Here is an 18,272-nt window from a genome sequence, read left to right as displayed (position 1 = left end):
ACTACTGTATTTTGTAAAATAAAATGCATTAAGATAATACAAATTGCCAGTTAATACCAAATATAAAAATCTATTCATGAAAATTATAGGTTATGAAATTAGATGTACGTCTTAGGCATTCGTTGCCCATATTTTGATAACTTAAGTCATTCATTCCTAGCCTAGCTTTATTCAGATTAGCTTGTACTATGCAAATAAATAGAACTACCCGAAGACTCCTAAGCTGCGCGGTGCGGTCAACATGCTTCCCCAAAACTTTGGATTGGTCTGCCTATTCATCTTATTTGCATGACGTGATTTAATAGTGAAGGCCCCGCCCTGCTAGTTCTTCCGCCTGTCGCGAAAAGAGCGTGAACTGAGACTCTTCCTTGGGTCTACATAAACTCCGCCCTCTGGCAGCTAACCCCCGTCGCCAGCATAGGTCCTCTCTCTCTCGGTCTCCTTCGCTAAAGGCGCAACGGGCTTTGCATCGCTTCCTTCCACTTTCGGCGTCCGTACGTCTCTCCGCTCTCATCTTTCCACGAACGCACGACGCACGCTCCGCCTATTTTCTCCCATCATTCCTCGTGTAAATTCCGCGTCCCAACCGCCCGGCCGACCGGCGCCGCATTCCCGCCCCCTCTACACGTCTCAACGGCCGACGCTGGGAGCCCGCCTCCTCAGCCAACCGGCGTCCTAGTACCCGTAAGTCCCTCCTCTTTATGCAAATAACTTCCACTTGCTCCGCAAGCCCTGCCTTTTTTTTTAAAAATAAGAACAGGGCTGAAAGTAAAGAGGAGTAGGGTGAAGGCGCCCCGCCTTTATGCAAATAAAGGGGCGTGTCTAGGCGCGGAGGGAGGTGGGAGGTGGGGGGGCATTCCCGGGGGCGGCGGTTGCCCGGATGGGCCGTTAGTCGGAGCCCAGCCGCGGAGTGAGCGAGGGAGACGGGAGGAGCCGAACCCGGCGCCATCCGCTGCCATCCGCCCCCGCCCCACTGCCATCCCGCCCCGGGGTGCACCTAAGCTCCGGTCCCGGACCCCCCGCGCACCCGGCCAGGTGAGTCTGGGTGAGCTGAGCGCTGACGCCCTTTCCGGCGTGGGAGCGGTGGTGGCGGCGGCGGCGGCGGCGGCGGCGGGGGCAGGGGGGAGGAGAAGATGCCATTAGCCGCCGCCATTTTGTCCTCCTGCTGCCGGGCCTGCCTGCCCCTCCCCCTCCGGTACCTCTATTCCGGCACCCGCACCTCTAGCCCCGGTCTCAGAGCCCACGGCCTGCCTTCACCCGCCCACCGTCCCGGCTTCATGGGGCGACCCCTGTTTCTGGGCCTGTAACTTAACTATTCTCCGCTGTGTTCCTGGCTGCTTACCACTATCTGTGGGCCCCTTCCCCCGCCGCCGCCCTGGGGTGGGCCGCGCCCGAGGTTTCTTTAGGAAGGTCTTTTGCTCCATACTGGACCCCTCCCATCACCCAGCGCTGTCGCCCTGCCTTCTTGACGCCCGTCTTCGGGTCGAGTCACTCCCACTCTGGAACCCTGCTTTTATGTAGCATCTTCGCTTTCTAGATTCTTCAGTTTATCTCCTATTTTTTCATTTTTCCTATTCCTTGTCCCCCCTCTCCTTTCCCCCAAACCCATTTTTCTTGGATTTCTTGATGTTGCCTTCTCTCTCGTGCTTTATTCACATCCTTTCTTTGCCGTTCCTGCTTCCATGTATTTCTCACCTGCTTTGGCATTCTGTTTTATTAGTTTTAGTCTGTACACTCCCTGAATCTTCTATCTCCTTTCTCTTCATTTGTTTATTTTCACAGATTGGTCTTCTTAAACATCTCCAAAACAACTCCCTCATCTCTATATTGTCATAAAGTTCTCTTTTCCCCAGTTTGGCTTTCGTCTTGGGCCTGTCTGAATTTCCGTGCTTTCTTCCCACCATCTCTCATCTCTTTATGCTGTTCTCATCTATAAATGAATGCCTGGTCAGTCTAGAACGGATTGTTGGAGAGTTTGACCTGCTTGGGGACCAGGGGGTTATTAGAGAAAGAAATGACTGCTAATGGACATTCTTTAGTAGAATAGGAAAATGAAGTTGGCTCTGGCCTTGGCCCTCTTGGTGTCTGGCCCATGGTTACAGGGTTTTCTCAAGGTGGCTCTCCAATGCTTCGTTTTCCTCAGTTCTGCTCAACCAGAGCCCGCCAGTACTCCATCTGAGTACGGGTATTTTTTCCAGGACCCAAGATGGGGAGCAAGTGTAGGAAAAGGTTTTATCGTCTGGTAGTATGTAGAGTCCCTGTTGTTCCATGAGGATTTCTCTGGCACTAGGCCTCTGTCTGGCTGAGCAAGCTCATAAAATCCTTAAACTCCAGCATACCTTCCTCCAAATCTCCCCAGATGGAACATGAGACTGCTAGGAATGGAACTTGGGGTACGGGGCACTGGTGCATGATGGGAAAGCTGGTATCAATAAGTAGAAGTTTTAAAGCTCAGTTCATTGGACGATGGAATTGTATGCCTTTTTATGGTTTTCTTTGAGTCTCAGACTTGTCTCATTTTAAGTCTCTGAAATGATTTTGGTGAATTGTAGGGATAAAGAGGCTGCTATGCTTTGTAGAGTGGCACAAAGGGCAGAGCATTTACACTAGGAAAATACTGGAATTTTGTTTGGGTTTCCTGGGTAGAAGTGTCTGGAGGAAAGGAGAAAACATGCATTTGGGCTAAATGAGAGCTGAGTAGATTGTGGCTACTTAAAAGAGACTAGGTAGTTTACATATGCTAGAAGAAAAGATACCAGAGGGCCACATAATCTGAGTACCCAATGAGAATAAAAGAAAACTTTCAGACTTCTGTTATAGTCTATAAAGCAGACAGAGACTGAGATACTTGCTCTTTGGCCCACAGGCTCCGGCACGTTTTGGGGGAGGTGCCTGCAGGACCCAACATACTCAATGAGCTTCCAGCGCAATGTCCGATCGCTCGGGGCCAACTGCCAAGGGGAAGGATGGAAAGAAGTATTCCTCGCTCAACCTGTTTGATACATATAAGGGCAAGTCCTTAGAGATCCAGAAACCCGCTGGTGAGAGTCCTGCAAAGATGCCTCTAATCCCTGGAAGCTAGACATGAATGGGATATATGTTTTACAGCTCTTTGAAAGGAAATGGCTATTGTAGAGATAAAAGACCAGAGAAGACCTGAGTGTGTGATTCAGTCCTTTAATCCCAGTGACTCGGGAGGCTGAGGTGGGAGGGTCCTTGAGACAAGCCTGGCCAACATAGCAAGACCCTGTCTCAAAAAATAAGAAAAAACTAGCTAGGCATGGTGGCACATGCCTATCTAGTCCCAGCCACTTGGCAGGCTGAGGCAGGAGATCCCTTGAGTTTAAGGTTGTGGTGAGCTATGGTGACACTATTGCACTCCAGCCTGGGTGATAGAGTGATACCCTGTCTGGGGGCAGGGAGACTGCAGGAACACTGGAGACTTTCCAACTTTACCTTGAATCCTTTTGAGGGTGGGTAAACATCAATTATCCTCCTACAAAGGCGTGTCTGTGGTTCCCCATCTTTGGACACGTAAGAATTGGAGGCAAAGAAATGTGGATTTGGAGAAGTCTGGGGCCAGCTTACTCCCCACAGGCTCAAGATCAACCATCCCACATAGAAGCATTACATGTAATACATCTCACCCTTCCTGATAGGGATTTCATGGATTAATCAAAAGCAGGGGAAGGGACTGCTTCTAAGAAGTTTGGATGAAATAGATAGTAAAACACTGAGGATATATAAATGGGCCAGGGGTGGGTAGTTGTCAGTTCTTCCATGTGAGGCATTTTTGACTCTCCCACCTTTTCTCCAGTTGCCCCTCGCCATGGCCTGCAGAGTCTCGGGAAAGTTGCCATTGCCCGGCGTATGCCACCCCCAGCCAATCTTCCAAGCCTGAAAGCCGAGAACAAAGGCAATGACCCCAATGTCTCACTAGTGCCGAAAGACGGAACAGGATGGGCAAGCAAACAGGAACAGTCCGACCCCAAGAGGTAGATAGAGGGTTGGGGGCCAGAGTGATGAATATTTTAACTTCAAACTTTGGGAAAAATTGTGCTTGGTCTAGCCCATCCGCATAAAAGCCAGAGACAAAGAGGGGGTGCTTTGCCTATCCTATCTCAGGTTTCCTGTTAAATAATAAGGAATGCTATCTTTAGCGTTCTGTCAGATGGAGAGAAAGCATGAGGAACCAGGAGACAGCCTATGCAAGATGACAAAATCAGTTTGTCTTAATATTTATAAATGATAACAATGGCTCTGATTTCAGTCCCTACTCTCTACCAGTTGGAGAAGTAGGGAAGGCATCTCAGGTCCCAGTAACCTTCCCCATTCTACCATCCCCTCAGTTCCGATGCCTCAACCGCTCAGCTGCCGGAATCGCAGCCACTGCCGGCTTCGCAGACGCCTGCCTCCAACCAGCCGAAACGACCCCCAGCAGCCCCCGAGGTACCTGGAGAACTGGGGGAGGGGGCTGGCTCATAGCTGTTCCACATACATTACCACTTATTGTCTTTGTGCTTCCCCAGAACACTCCTTCGGTTCCAAGCGGGGTAAAGTCCTGGGCACAAGCCAGCGTCACCCATGGAGCACATGGAGATGGTGAGTGCAGAGTTGTTCAGGGAGCTGCCTGTTTGGCGCTATGGGAGGCAGGACCCCTATATGGTGCCTTCAGCACAGTGTCTCTTGATCCCTCTTTGGCTTAACCTTGAACCACTGATACTCACTTTTATGGTGCACATGAACAGATTTAAATATCAATTTTGTGTGAAGGAGTGGAGGGGTCCCAGAATTGACTTTAGTTCTTGGGGAATGAGTACCTATTCCATAGGAGGTTAAATTTGAAGGCAGGAACTCAGCAATCTGGTATCTGTCGGGGCCTTCCACTTTTATGGTGTGTCCTCAGTAAATGTACATTTGTTTCCTGTTCTGCACCCCCACCCCAATAGGTGGAAGGGCATCAAGCCTACTGTCACGATTCTCTCGAGAGGAATTTCCGACCCTGCAGGCGGCTGGCGACCAGGACAAGGCTGCCAAGGAAAGGGAGTCTGCCGAGCAGTCGTCTGGGCCCGGACCAAGCCTCCGCCCCCAAAGTGAGTGGCTGCCTTTTGGCCAGGATATTACCTATTCCATTTCAGAACTAATTGCTATCTTATTCCCTTTCTTCCCCATCATTTTTAGTTAGCTATGTTCACTTGACCCTGAATCATTGGTGTGTCTGTCTCTGTCTCTCTGTCTTTTCCAAAATACAGATCCTACAACTTGGAGGGACGGAGGTGGGCGTGGCCCTGATGAACTGGAGGGCCCAGACTCCAAACTTCATCATGGTCATGATCCCCGGGCGGGGCTGCAGCCTTCAGGCCCACCCCAGTTCCCTCCCTACCGCGGAATGATGCCGCCTTTCGTGAGTTTGGATATTTCATTTTGGGGTGATTTTGCTAGAAACTGGAGAATGAGGAATCAGGACTTAGTCTTTGGAAGGGCCAGCTAGAAAGCCAGGGACATATGAGATAGAAAGAGGAGGGGATGGTTATGGTTTAAGGAGCTGGAAGGCTGTTTGACTGTCCTGCTGAGCAGCTACTATTGGGCCCTTTTGCAGATGTATCCCCCATATCTCCCGTTCCCTCCACCCTATGGACCCCAAGGGCCTTACCGATATCCTACTCCTGATGGGCCCAGGTGAGCAATCCTGGGTCTGGATTTATGGTTGGGGGTAGGGGAAACCTATTGGGAAAGGAGATGGTTTTCTAACTAGCAGGCTCAGTCTTATATGTGGTTATACAATAACGCTATTTTATATCTTCTTTCCTATTCTCTTTTTCCATGTACAGCCGCTTCCCCCGTGTGGCAGGCCCCCGTGGCTCTGGGCCACCAATGCGCCTTGTAGAGCCTGTGGGTCGTCCTTCTATTCTTAAAGAGGATAATCTCAAAGAGTTTGATCAGTTGGACCAGGAGAACGATGATGGTTGGGCAGGTAAGTGGATATTAAGGGTCAAAAAAAAAATTTTTTTCTTTTTTTTTGGCCAGGGCTGGGTTTGAACCTGCCACCTCTGGCATATGGGGCCGGTGCCCTACTCCTTTGAGCCACAGGCACCACCCAAGGGGTTAGATATTTGGATCTGAAAAGGCAAAGTGTGATGAAAATGGGGGGAGTGTGGAAGAAAAGACATTGAAGGGTAGAGGATGAATGGAGAAAAACCAAGTCCTGGCAAAGTTCTGAGAGAAGTAGGAATGACAGGACTCATAATTGGTGGATCTTGATTATAGAGGGAGAGGGTTGGAACTAGTAGTACATCCCACCACATAGTTCCAGATCACTTTTTGTGTCCCAGGAAGATATCTGAGATTGGAGAGCAGGGGGCTATGGTTACTACTATTCATTTTTCCCCTTAGGGGCCCATGAAGAGGTTGACTACACTGAAAAGCTCAAGTTCAGTGATGAGGAAGACGGGCGAGATTCTGATGAGGAGGGAACTGAGGGCCAGTAAGTTAGAGTCACCAGGAAAGAAAAGAGGTCTTGGTTTGTCTCATAGTAATATACTCTTAGAGGAGCTGGGTTGCAGCTGATTTTAATTTCACTTTTGATCTGCTCACAGCAAGGATTCCCAGTCAGCTGCTGGTGAGGAACGGGCCCCTGAAGCAGATGGCAAAAAGGGCAACTCCCCTAGCAGCGAACCACCCCCTCCCAAGGCGGCCTGGGCAGAGACCTCTCGGCCTCCAGAGACAGAGCCGGGGCCTCCTGCCCCAAAGCCTCCCCCACCCCCACCTCACCGGGGCCCCAGTGGAAACTGGGGCCCCCCTGGGGACTACCCAGTGAGTATCTACAATGAGGGATTGAGAGGGTCAGTTGTGGGAGATTAATGTCAGCTGAGTATTTGAAGCAGTGTACTAGAGGAAGCTGGAGGGAGGCCTGAAAATGAGCTATATGAAGTGCAGAACTGTAGAGCAGCCCTGGAAAACTTGAGAACATCCTTGATGTTAGGGGAGTCTGGGTAAAAAATAGGAGAAATTGGGATGCTAGTGAGGAAGAACAAGGAGGGCTGGGTGTTTGGGTCTCTGAAGGAGAGAGGGAACAGAGAAAAGACAAGACTAGGGTGGGGGTGGTGCCTGTGGCTCAGTGGGTAGGGCACCAGTCCCATATACCGAGGGTGGTGGGTTCAAACCCGGCCCCGGCCAAATTGCAACAAAAATATAGCCAGGCATTATGGCAGGCGCCTGTAGTCCTAACTGCTTGGGAGGCTGAGGCAAGAGAATCGCCTAAGCCCAGGAGTTGGAAGTTGCTGTGAGCTGTGTGATGCCACGGCACTCTACTGAGGGCGATAAAATGAAACTCTTGTCTCTACAAAAAAAGAAAGAAAGAAAGACTAGGGTGTCTGGTATTGACCATCTGTAGTCCCAGCTACTTAGGAGGCTGAAGTGGGAGTATTACTTAAGCCCTAGAAGTTTTAGACCAGAAAACATAATGAGACCCTGTCTCAAAAAACAACAAAAGAACCAGGGTGATGAGTCCCCAGCCAGAGAAGTCCTCGACCCCAAGCCCTGGTCCTTGCATCCTTTGGCTAGAGACAATTGATTGGTCTATAAAAATGATGGTAGAAAGCATGGTGACTGACGTTCCTGGCCTTGCCGGGTCTGCCCATTGTCAGGATCGTGGGGGCCCTCCCTGCAAGCCCCCAGCACCTGAAGATGAGGATGAGGCATGGCGGCAACGGCGAAAGCAATCTTCATCTGAAATCTCTCTGGCGGTGGAGCGTGCCCGGCGAAGGCGAGAGGAAGAAGAGCGGCGTATGCAGGAAGAACGCCGGGCAGCCTGTGCCGAGAAGCTCAAACGGCTGGATGAAAAGTTTGGGGCACCTGACAAGCGGCTCAAAGCAGAACCTGCTGCCCCACCTTCTGTCCCTCCTGCCCCAGCTCCACCACCTGCAGTCCCCAAAGAACTCCCTGCACCTCCAGCTCCACCACCGGCATCAACCCCAACACCAGAGAAAGAACCTGAAGAACCAGCACAGGCCCCTCCTGTCCAACCCACCCCCATTCCAGGTGTGGCTCCAGCTCCCACTCTGGTGAGTGGTGGTGGCAGTACCAGTAGCACCAGCAGTGGCAGCTTCGAAGCCAGCCCAGGTATGGAGATGGGGATAGGTACTACCAGATGTCAGATCTCTGCTTGGCTTAAAGGTACAGGGGTGGTAAGGATGGAAGTAAATGAAGACAGTTGTTTGGTTTGTTGGACTACACATGGTAAGGGAGGAGAGTCCCATCATTTGTGGGGGTATCTGAAGAAAGGTTTTGTTACCTGAATTTCTGAATAAATTGTGATCTAAAACCATTTTTTGTAGGGCAGCGCTGAAGAAAGTGTCACTTTGATAATTTCATATATTAATGCCACCACTATAGACTCTTGAGAAGACAAAAAGCATTTTTATGGGTTATAAACAGAAAGGGCTTTGGTAGGTCAGGTGTCTAAGTAGAGTATCTCAAGTGAGCTGGAGGAGGAAGGACTGATATTCCTGGGTTCACGGAATGAATGTTGATGGACTAGGTGACTGTGATTGTTGTCTTTTCTTCAATACAGTGGATCCACAACTGCCCTCAAAAGAGGGTCCTGAACCATCAGAAGAGGTTCCTCCTACCACACCCCCAGCCCCAAAGGTGGAACCCCCCAAGGGTGATGGAGTTGGTCCCACTCGGCAGCCCGCTAGCCAAGGCTCGGGCTACCCTAAATACCAGAAGTCATTACCTCCTCGTTTCCAGCGGCAGCAGCAGGTGAAATCAAGTTATACCCCTCTAAGGGCTGCTTTCTTTCCTGGCTTTAATATTTACTCTATCCATAAGTTACCTGTGCCCCTTTGTCCAGTTTTATCTCCATTATGTCACCTGTTTCCATCTAGCTGGGTTTTTGTCACATTTGAGCATGATTGTTCTTCGCTGACTTCTTTGTGTGCTTTGATGCCTGTCTCATCCTCTTTCTCTCTTCCCTAGGAGCAGCTCCTGAAACAGCAGCAGCAGCAATGGCAGCAGCATCAACAGGGCTCTGCCCCTCCTGCCCCAGTGCCCCCATCACCGCCACAGCCTGTGACCTTGGGGGCTGTGCCAGCTCCGCAGGCTCCACCACCCCCTCCTAAGGCTCTGTACCCAGGTGCCCTGGGCCGGCCCCCGCCCATGCCCCCGATGAACTTTGATCCCCGCTGGATGATGATTCCTCCTTATGTGGACCCCCGGCTCCTTCAGGGCCGGCCCCCTCTGGACTTCTACCCTCCTGGTGTGCATCCCTCTGGTAAGGCCATGGAGAGGTGGGGAGCCCCTCAGTCGTGTGAGTTGTTGTATATCAGGGTCTTACTGTAACTCTTGTTTGACAGGTTTTACCAATGAGGAAGGGAGTGTATATAGAGTTAGGTCTGTTATAGGAATGGGCTTAGAGAAGGAATAAATAGTTGACTTTCATTGGCCAGAATTTATTTGGGATGGGTTGATCTTTTCATAGGGAAGCTAAGGGGTTAGCCCTGTTTCACAAGAGTGGGCAAGGCTCAGACTGGGAGCAAAAGATCGAGGAGCTGACTTGACAGGGAATACTAGACTGGGGAGGTACTTTCGTTCTGTAGGGCCTGTGAAATGAAAAGAGTTAATTCTTATTGTTTTATTTCTTCAGGCCTAGTTCCCCGGGAGCGCTCAGACAGTGGCGGCTCAAACTCAGAGCCATTTGACCGTCATGCACCCCCCCTTTTACGGGAACAGGGCACCCCACCAGTAGATCCAAAGTTGGCCTGGGTAGGAGATGTCTTCGGTACCACACCCACTGACCCTAGGCCACTTACCTCACCACTGCGCCAGGCTGCAGATGAGGATGACAAGGGGCTGAGGTGAGTCTTGGTTATGAGAAATGGGTGAGTTCCTAGTGATGATAGGATCTAGGTCTAAAAGAAAGGGATTTTGGATCAGTGGTGAGATAATAGTATTATGATCTTTCCTGTTCATCACTAAGTGTTCTTTTCTTACCTATTTTTGGTATTCTTCTTCCTGATATAATTCCCCTTCTTTTCCGTCTCTCTTCAGGAGTGAGACTCCTCCAGTACCTCCCCCACCACCCTATCTGGCCGGTTATCCAGGCTTTCCTGAGAATGGAGCCCCTGGGCCCCCAATCTCTCGCTTCCCTCTGGAGGAGCCAGCTCCCCCAGGCCCCCGTCCACTCCCTTGGCCTCCAGGCAATGATGAGGCAGCCAAGACACAAGCTCCACTACCCAAAAAAGAGCCCCCCAAGGAGGATGCTGCACAGTTGACAGGGCCAGAAGCAGGCAGAAAGCCGGCCCGTGGAGTCGGAAGTGGAAGCCAAGGCCCTCCACCACCACGCAGAGAAAGTCGCACAGAGACTCGCTGGGGCCCTCGCCCAGGGAGCAGTCGTCGGGGAATCCCTCCGGAGGAGCCAGGTGCTCCTCCCCGCCGGGCTGGGCCTATAAAGAAAGTCCCACCACCTGCAAAAGTGGAAGAGCTGCCTCCCAAGCCCCTTGAACAGGGCGATGAAACCCCCAAGGTCCCCAAACCAGACCTACTAAAGACAGCCAAAGGGAAACTAGGGGGTCCCAAAGAGACCCCATCCAGTGGGAATCTTTCCCCTGCCCCAAGGCTTCGGAGGGACTATTCCTACGAACGAGTGGGTCCTACCTCCTGCCGGGGTCGAGGCCGAGGTGAATATTTTGCCAGAGGGAGGGGTTTTCGGGGAACCTATGGGGGACGGGGGCGGGGAGCCCGAAGCCGAGAGTTCCGCAGTTACCGAGAGTTCCGAGGAGATGATGGGCGTGGAGGTGGGGCAGGACTACCAAACCACCCACCTACTCCCCGTGGCCGCACTGCCAGTGAGACACGAAGTGAGGGTTCAGAATATGAGGAAATACCCAAGCGGCGCCGTCAGCGTGGCTCAGAAACAGGCAGTGAGACCCACGAGAGTGATCTGGCTCCCTCGGACAAGGAAGCCCCCCCACCCAAAGAGGGAATACTCACCCAAGCTCCTCTTGCTCACCCCCCACCAGGAGCCCCACCTTCACCAGCCCCAGCACGCTTCTCCACTGCCCGGGGTGGGCGAGTCTTCACTCCTAGAGGGGTGCCATCACGCCGGGGCCGAGGGGGAGGGCGGCCCCCTCCTCCTGTTTGCCCCGGATGGAGCCCGCCAGTCAAGTCCTTGGCTCCTAAGAAACCACCTGCAGGCCCTTTGCCATCAAGTAAGGAGCCTCTGAAAGAGAAGTTAATTTCAGGGCCCTTGTCCACCATGACGCGGGGGACAAGCAGTGGAGGTAACAATGTGGGCATGGGTGTAGAAGATGGGGAGCGACCACGAAGGAGGCGACATGGGAGAGCTCAACAGCAGGACAAGCCACCTCGTTTCCGGAGGCTGAAACAGGAACGAGAGAATGCAGCCAGAGGGGCTGAGGGCAAGCCTTCCTCCCTGGCCCTTCCAGCCTCCACTCCTGGACCCGAGGAGACCCTCACGACAGTTGCAGCGCCCCCACCACCTCGCAGGGCAGCTGCCAAATCTCCTGATCTGTCAAACCAGAACTCAGACCAAGCCAATGAGGAATGGGAGACTGCATCAGAGAGTAGCGACTTTGCCAGTGAGCGCAGAGGGGACAAAGAGGCTCCCCCGCCAGCATTGGTGACCCCCAAAGCTGTGGGAACTCTTGGGGGCAGTGGAGGTGGCCCCGCACCAAGCATTTCAACCATGTCCCGTGGAGATCTGAGCCAGAGAGCCAAGGATTTGAGTAAGCGAAGTTTCTCCGGTCAGCGCCCAGGCATGGAACGACAGAACCGGCGCCCGGGTCCTGGGGGCAAGGCTGGCAGCGGTGGTGGCAGCAGTGGAGGTGGCAGCGGGGGTTCTGGGGGAAGGACCGGACCAGGACGAGGGGATAAGAGGACCTGGCCCTCTCCCAAAAACCGAAGGTGGGTAGGGATAGACTGTCAGGTGTATGCTTAGGGTTTAAAAGTTGGAGAAGGTCTGGGCACAGTGGCTCACACCTACAGTCCTAGCACTTGGGGGCTGAGGCAGCTAGATTGCTTGAGCTCAGGACTTTGAATCCTGAGCAAGGGCGAGATCCTGTCTCTACAAATAGCTGGGTGCTATAGTGGTGCTAGCTCACTTGTCAACTATTCCAGAGGCTGAGGCAGGAGGGTCACTTGAGCCCAAGAGTGAGGTTGTTGTGAGCTATGATGCCACAGCACTCTACCAAGGGCGACACAGTGGGACTATGTCAAAAATAAACTGTTGGGGGAAGGGCAAAAAGGCCTTGGGGAGAGGTGAGTTTGGGTGCTATGGTGTATGTGACCTGAGGGGCCATGGACTTTGAAAGGCACTAGGGTTTGCATATCTAGGTAACAGCTAGAGAGCAATTGATAGGATGGTAGAGTCAGGAATACCTGTATATTCCTTGTTCTTTGCTTTCCACTCTACAGACTATATGTGTAGAAAACTCTTAGAAGAGCTGAAAAACAGGGTAGGGAAGGGCATAGGTTGTAAGGGGGAGAAGTTAGAAAACAGATAATTGACTTGTGAGGATAAAGTAATTAATGATTTAGCAAATACTAGAGTTGATGTTATGTTTTCTTCAGCCGTCCTCCAGAAGAGCGTCCCCCAGGGCTTCCCCTGCCTCCTCCGCCGCCCAGTAGTTCTGCTGTCTTCCGATTAGACCAAGTTATCCACAGCAACCCTGCTGGCATCCAACAAGCTCTGGCCCAGCTTAGCAGTCGCCAAGGGAACATAACTACACCAGGGGGGCACCCAAGGCATAAGCCTGGGCCTCCCCAAGCCCCTCAGGGCCCTCCTGCTAGGGCCCCAACACAATATGAACCCCAGAGGAGCAGCAGCAATAGTATCAGTTCTGGTAAGCTGGAGTGGTTATGGGTGGGAATATCTGTGTTCCCAAAGAAGGGCAGATGCTGGAGGGAGAGAGTCTGGCTTGGGGGCCCTGTTGCTGATGTCTGTAGCCAGCAAGGGTAGAAGGATTGGGTGGTAGAGTAGGGAGGAAAAACTAGGGTTGGTGGTAGAGCAAAGCAGGTGCTGATGGTTTTCTCTTTTCCTTAGACCCTCACTTTGAGGAGCCAGGGCCAATGGTGAGAGGGGTGGGTGGGAGTCCCCGGGATCCCACCGGGGTTAATCCCTTCCCCACCAAACATCGGGAGCGGCCTCCTAGAAAACCAGAGCTGCTGCAGGAGGTGAGGATGGGGTTTGAGATTGTGCTTTACTGCACTTTTACTCCTGAAAGTTCTTGGGGTTTTTTCTTCACTCTTTTCTCCGTTTATACCATGTTTTCACTCAAAATTCTCACTATTTGACTTGCTTCCTCCATGTCTCTCTTGTTGCTCCCACACTTCACTTTTTCCTAGATTCCTGTATTTCTCAGTCCCTACTTTAATTCATGTTTGCTTCTGGCCTTTCTCATCTTTAGGAGTCTTTGCGACCTCCTCATAGCTCTGGATTCTTGGACTCTAAGCCTGAGGACCCAGGCCCTCAGGGAGAATCTAGAGATGCAGGAACAGAGGCCCTGACCCCTCACATCTGGAATCATTTACATACTTGTGAGTAAAGCTATGTGAAAGCAAAGGACTACAGTGGAAGGGTGAGATGGATTTGAGAACTGTCCTCTCTTCTCACTTTCTCTCTCTGGTCGGTGCTTCCTTCTCCAGCAGCTAGCCAAAAGAGTTACCGCCCAAGCTCCATGGAGCCCTGGATGGAGCCCCTGAGTCCTTTTGAGGATGTGGCTAGCACAGAGGTAAGTGAAGATGGGAGCATCTGAGCTGAGATACTGTTAAGCACTTGGCCATACTTCCCCCCTGCTCTGGATCAAGTCTGGGGGTGTCCTCTCACTTCGTTGCCTCCTTCCTACAGTTTTTGTATTTGTGTGCACCAGTCAGGTATTGGGATGCTTTCTACCCTGACTTAACTAGCTCCTTCTCCACTCCTCTCAGATGAGTCAGTCTGACAGTGGGGTGGACCTGAGTGGGGATTCTCAGGTGTCATCAGGTCCCTGCAGCCAGCGAAGTTCCCCTGATGGAGGACTCAAGGGGGCAGCAGAGGGACCCCACAAGCGGCCTGGAGGCCCCTCCCCCCTGAATGCTGTTCCTTGTGAGGGTCCACCTGGCTCTGAACCCTCTGAACCTCCTAGGAGACGGCCACCTGCCCCCCACAATGGGGACAGAAAGGTAAAAAAAACAAGAAATGATTAGAGCGATTGTTTAAAGAAATCTGACTTTGGCCCTACCTGTGTTTGGAGGATTCCCTAATTTGGGGTTCCCTTTCCCAACCCAGGAGCTGCCCCGGGAGCAGCCTCTGCCCCCTGGTCCCATTGGCACAGAACGATCACAGCGTACAGACCGAGGCTCAGAGCCTGGACCTCTCCGGCCATGCCATCGACCTGGCCCCTCGGTCCAGTTTGGCACTAGTGACAAGGTGTGCATGGCCTGGATCTGAGTATTCTGGGTTGGGTGGAGAGAAGGGAAAGGCTGGAGGTGAGACATAGAGGACATGTGTCTAAATTTGAGATAATCTCTTCTGACTTGTGATCATAGGATTCAGACTTACGCCTAGTGGTAGTAGACACTTTAAAAGCAGAGAAGGAGGTAACAGCATCAGTCACTGAGGTAAGTGGAAATAAGGTTAGTGGGAAGGTCTGAGAACCTGCTGGGAGCAACTTAGGCATCCAGGATGCCAGACATTGGCCTCTTTCTTCCCAGGCCATTCCTATATCCCGAGACTGGGAGCTGCTCCCCAGTGCTTCTGCCTCAGCTGAGCCACAGTCCAAGAACCTGGGTTCTGGGCATTGTGTCCCAGAGCCCAGCTCCTCAGGCCAGCGCCTATACCCTGAGGTTTTCTATGGCAGTCCTGGGCCTCCCAGTTCTCAGGTAGGCTGTACTTGTCATCGCTATCACATGACTCCTTCAGTAAATAATTATTCTTTTCTGCCTGCTGTATTTTCTGATCAGGCCTATGTAGTAGAGTTGTAAAATCCCTTTGTTTTGTCATTCCATTTTTTTCACCATATTTTTTACTGCTGTGGGTGAGGTGAGATGGGTGATTTTTTTTTTCTTGACGAGAGAAACTAGAGCTATTTCAGCCTGCTCTTCTGCAGGTTTCTGGGGGAGCCATGGACTCTCAATTACATCCAAACAGTGGAGGCTTCCGCCCTGGGACACCCTCACTGCACCCTTATAGGTAATACTTGATTTGATGCTGTAGATCTCAGAAGGAAGTGAAGATGTTTCAGGGGAGAGGAAATGGCTCACACCTATAATCCTAGTGCTCTAGGAGGTTGAGGTGGGTAGAGCTTGAGCTCACTTAGCTGGAGACCAGCCTGAGCAAGAGCAAGACCCTAAGTCTAAAAAATAGGTGGGCATGGGTGGTGCCTGTGGCTCAAAGGAGTAGGGCGCCGGCCCCATATGCCACTGGTGGCGGGTTCAAACCCAGCCCTGGCCAAAAACTGCAAAAAAAAAAGGTGAGCGTTATGGTGGGTGCTGTAGTCCCAGCTACTCAGGAGGCTGAGGAAAGAGGATCGCTTAAGCCTCAGAGTTTGAGGTTGCTGTGAACTATGATGCCGTAGCACTCTACCGAGGGTGACAAAACTGTCTCAAAAAAAAAAAAATGAAATGGGACACTCTGAACCAAGCGATAGTAGACTTCAGGCATTGCTCAGTTAAAGGAGTTAATTCCTGATGCCTCTTCTCCCCCAAATTTCTTTTCAGATCACAGCCCCTGTACCTACCCCCGGGCCCAGCCCCTCCCTCGGCACTGCTCTCTGGGGTAGCTCTTAAGGGCCAGTTTCTGGATTTCTCTACACTGCAAGCAACAGAGCTGGGGAAGTTGCCGGCTGGAGGAGTTCTCTACCCTCCACCTTCCTTCCTCTACTCTCCAGCTTTCTGCCCCAGTCCTTTGCCTGACCCACCTTTGCTTCAGGTATAAGGTGGGGCAGGTAATTAGGTTTTGGGAGTTACGGTGCAGAGGATGCTTTTGGGGGAGTTGACATATTTCTCCCCATTTCCCAACAGGTACGCCAGGATCTGCCATCCCCTTCAGATTTTTATTCTACTCCTCTGCAGCCTGGTGGTCAAAGTGGCTTTCTCCCTTCAGGGGCCCCTGCTCAGCAGGTACCTTCTTATCTTCCCATTTCCCTTTCGTTGAACATATTTCTTTGTCCAATCTTTGGCTTTTATTTTTCCTGGTTTTCTAACATTTCTCCCTGTCAACATGCATACCCAAATTTCGTTACAGATGCTTCTACCAATGGTGGACTCACAGCTACCGGTGGTGAACTTTGGCTCCCTGCCACCAGCACCGCCTCCTGCCCCACCCCCCCTTTCTCTGTTACCTGTGGGGCCTGCTCTGCAGCCCCCCAGCCTGGCTGTGCGGCCCCCACCTGCTCCTGCTACTCGGGTGCTGCCTTCACCTGCCAGACCCTTCCCCACTAGCTTGGGGCGGGCAGAGGTAAGGTACAGGTACCAAGGTGCCAGGGAACTCCAGGAGTTAAGGGTTAAGGATTCTGTATCTCAAGGCAGGAGGTTCATGTAGCTTTTTCCTTCAGCTGCACTCAGTGGAACTAAAGCCGTTACAGGATTATCGGAAACTGAGCAGCAACCTTGGAGGACATGGGTCATCACGTACTCCCCCAACTGGAAGGTAAAAGGGAATGGGGATGCAGACTCCCAAAAGGCTTGCTTGGTTTGCAACCAGGGGGTGGGTCCTAGGCTTACCTTAAACACCCTTTTTCCCTTAGATCCTTCGCTGGCCTCCATTCCCGTCTCAAGGCCCCACCTTCCACTTACAGCGGAGTCTTCCGTACCCAGCGCATTGACCTTTACCAGCAGGTGAAGGAGAAAAACCCTGTGGCCCCAAGTCTAAATTCAAGAGTTGCCACCTGAGTTCCTGTCCTTCCACCCCATCCCTGACCTTACACTATGATTTCCTCTTTCACATGTGCCTGTGCCCTAGGCCTCACCACCAGATGCCCTGCGTTGGATGCCAAAGCCTTGGGAGCGGACAGGGCCACCTTCTCGAGAAGGGCCTTCCCGACGGGCAGAGGAGCCTGGGTCCCGAGGGGACAAGGAGCCTGGGTTGCCCCCACCCCGCTGAGGGAGTTCCCCATACCCCCACCCCAACCCCCCAGGGCTTGTATATAGATTATAAATATATAAGGGGGAAAGGGGTGGGTGGGGAGGGGTTGTGGGGCTGGGGCCTCACTTCCCCTCCTCCCCCTTTCCCTGGTCCCCTATCCCTGGGGCCGTTTGTTAAAAAAGAGTAATAAAAGGATTTAAAAATTTTTTCCAGAATCATTTAGGGAGGTGGGTTGGTTGTTTACATTGCTTTATAACAGGGTGATAAGTGAGGTATGCTTTGTTTTTCTGTGGGTTGGGAATTTGGATTGGGCTCAGCTGGGTAAGCTGCTTACTCCAGTTATCGGTTTCGGTTTGTAGCTGACACCTGGGCTGGTACCAATATGGTTTCTTTCAGTGTCTGGGGCATTTCTTGGTGGGAAATCTGGAACGCCACTGGATTGTCATTGTCTTCACATGGACTCTCCAGCAAGGTGTTGAGTCATCAGACCTATTAAGCTACAAAGTGTATGACCTGGCCTTAGGATGTTCTGCCATTTTCTACTGGTCTGGTGCTAAACTAGCCTTACTTATTTTGGTAGTGGGGGTTTCTTGCTCAGACTGGTCTCAAACTTGTGAGCTCAGGCAATCCACCCACCGCAGCCTCCTAAGTGCTGGGATTACAGGCATGAGCCACTGCCCAGCCACTAAACAAGCTTTAAAAGGGGAATAGACGTCAACTGCTTGTTGGAACAGCAAAGAATTTGCAGCCATGGGGTTTGGTCCCTCATGACAAACAAATGAGAGGAATTCCCTTTTTAGGTTTCATGGCCTCAGCATTTGAGCATATTAACACTAGCCAGGCATGGTGGGTCAACCTGTAGTCCAAGTACTTTGGGAGGCAGAGGCAGGAGGATCACTTGAGGCCAGAAATTCCAGACAATATGGACACTGACTATACTTATAAAGTTTTTTCTTTTTTTTTTAATGAGCTCTTTGAACAAAGTAGACCCAAGTTCTAACATCATCAAACTTGGATTTCTTCCATCTCAAATTGTTTTTTTTTGGGGGGGGGAAGAGCCTCAAACTGCCACCCTGGGTGGAGTGCCATGGTGTCACAGCTGACAGCAACCTCAAACTTTTGCTTATCTCAGCCTCCCAAGTAGCTGGGACTACAGGTGCCTGCCCCAACGCCCAACTATTTTTGTTGC

At 51.7% G+C, this 18,272-nt stretch overlaps 1 protein-coding gene and 1 non-coding gene across 4 annotated transcripts; both read left to right on the top strand.

The window, feature by feature from the left end:
• The first annotated feature begins 558 nt into the window (after nt 1-558).
• On the top strand, nt 559-17,286 carry PRRC2A (proline rich coiled-coil 2A). Of its 3 annotated transcripts, none has more exons than XM_053602766.1 (31): nt 559-684; nt 2,867-3,041; nt 3,818-3,995; nt 4,350-4,449; nt 4,530-4,602; nt 4,950-5,093; nt 5,253-5,404; nt 5,600-5,679; nt 5,832-5,974; nt 6,394-6,484; nt 6,597-6,813; nt 7,647-8,121; nt 8,573-8,763; nt 8,980-9,274; nt 9,647-9,857; nt 10,051-11,925; nt 12,592-12,863; nt 13,064-13,194; nt 13,428-13,557; nt 13,666-13,751; nt 13,948-14,181; nt 14,288-14,428; nt 14,548-14,619; nt 14,713-14,880; nt 15,108-15,190; nt 15,718-15,928; nt 16,021-16,119; nt 16,244-16,456; nt 16,554-16,648; nt 16,746-16,836; nt 16,961-17,286. In XM_053602766.1, the coding sequence occupies exons 2-31, from the start codon at nt 2,930-2,932 to the stop codon at nt 17,099-17,101; spliced, it is 6,504 nt and encodes a 2,167-aa protein (XP_053458741.1). In that variant the 5' UTR covers nt 559-684; nt 2,867-2,929; the 3' UTR covers nt 17,102-17,286. The 3 variants fall into 3 exon arrangements, with proteins under 3 accessions (XP_053458741.1, XP_053458742.1, XP_053458740.1); XM_053602767.1 differs by lacking the exon at nt 559-684 and adding an exon at nt 841-1,035 and having other exon boundaries at nt 13,669-13,751; XM_053602765.1 differs by lacking the exon at nt 559-684 and adding an exon at nt 841-1,035.
• Nucleotides 3,492-3,622, top strand: LOC128595217 (small nucleolar RNA SNORA38). The gene has a single exon (XR_008382865.1). It is a non-coding gene; the product is annotated as a small nucleolar RNA SNORA38 (small nucleolar RNA).
• Nucleotides 17,287-18,272: the final 986 nt, after the last annotated feature.

Source organism: Nycticebus coucang, chromosome 9 (genome assembly GCF_027406575.1).
Source record: "Nycticebus coucang isolate mNycCou1 chromosome 9, mNycCou1.pri, whole genome shotgun sequence".
NCBI classification, from domain to species: Eukaryota; Metazoa; Chordata; class Mammalia; order Primates; family Lorisidae; genus Nycticebus; species Nycticebus coucang.
The sequence above is the reverse complement of the archived record's forward strand: the minus strand, read 5'-3'. Positions and strand labels throughout refer to the sequence as shown.

Excerpts from the sequence above, each read along its gene's own strand:
- PRRC2A (XM_053602766.1), top strand. The coding sequence starts at position 2,930 with ATGTCCGATCGCTCGGGGCCAACTGCCAAGGGGAAGGATGGAAAGAAG. Across the intron at positions 13,195-13,427 it reads AACCAGAGCTGCTGCAGGAG|GAGTCTTTGCGACCTCCTCA; the intron begins GTGAGGATGGGG and ends TCTCATCTTTAG. Across the intron at positions 13,558-13,665 it reads CTGGAATCATTTACATACTT|CAGCTAGCCAAAAGAGTTAC; the intron begins GTGAGTAAAGCT and ends TTCCTTCTCCAG.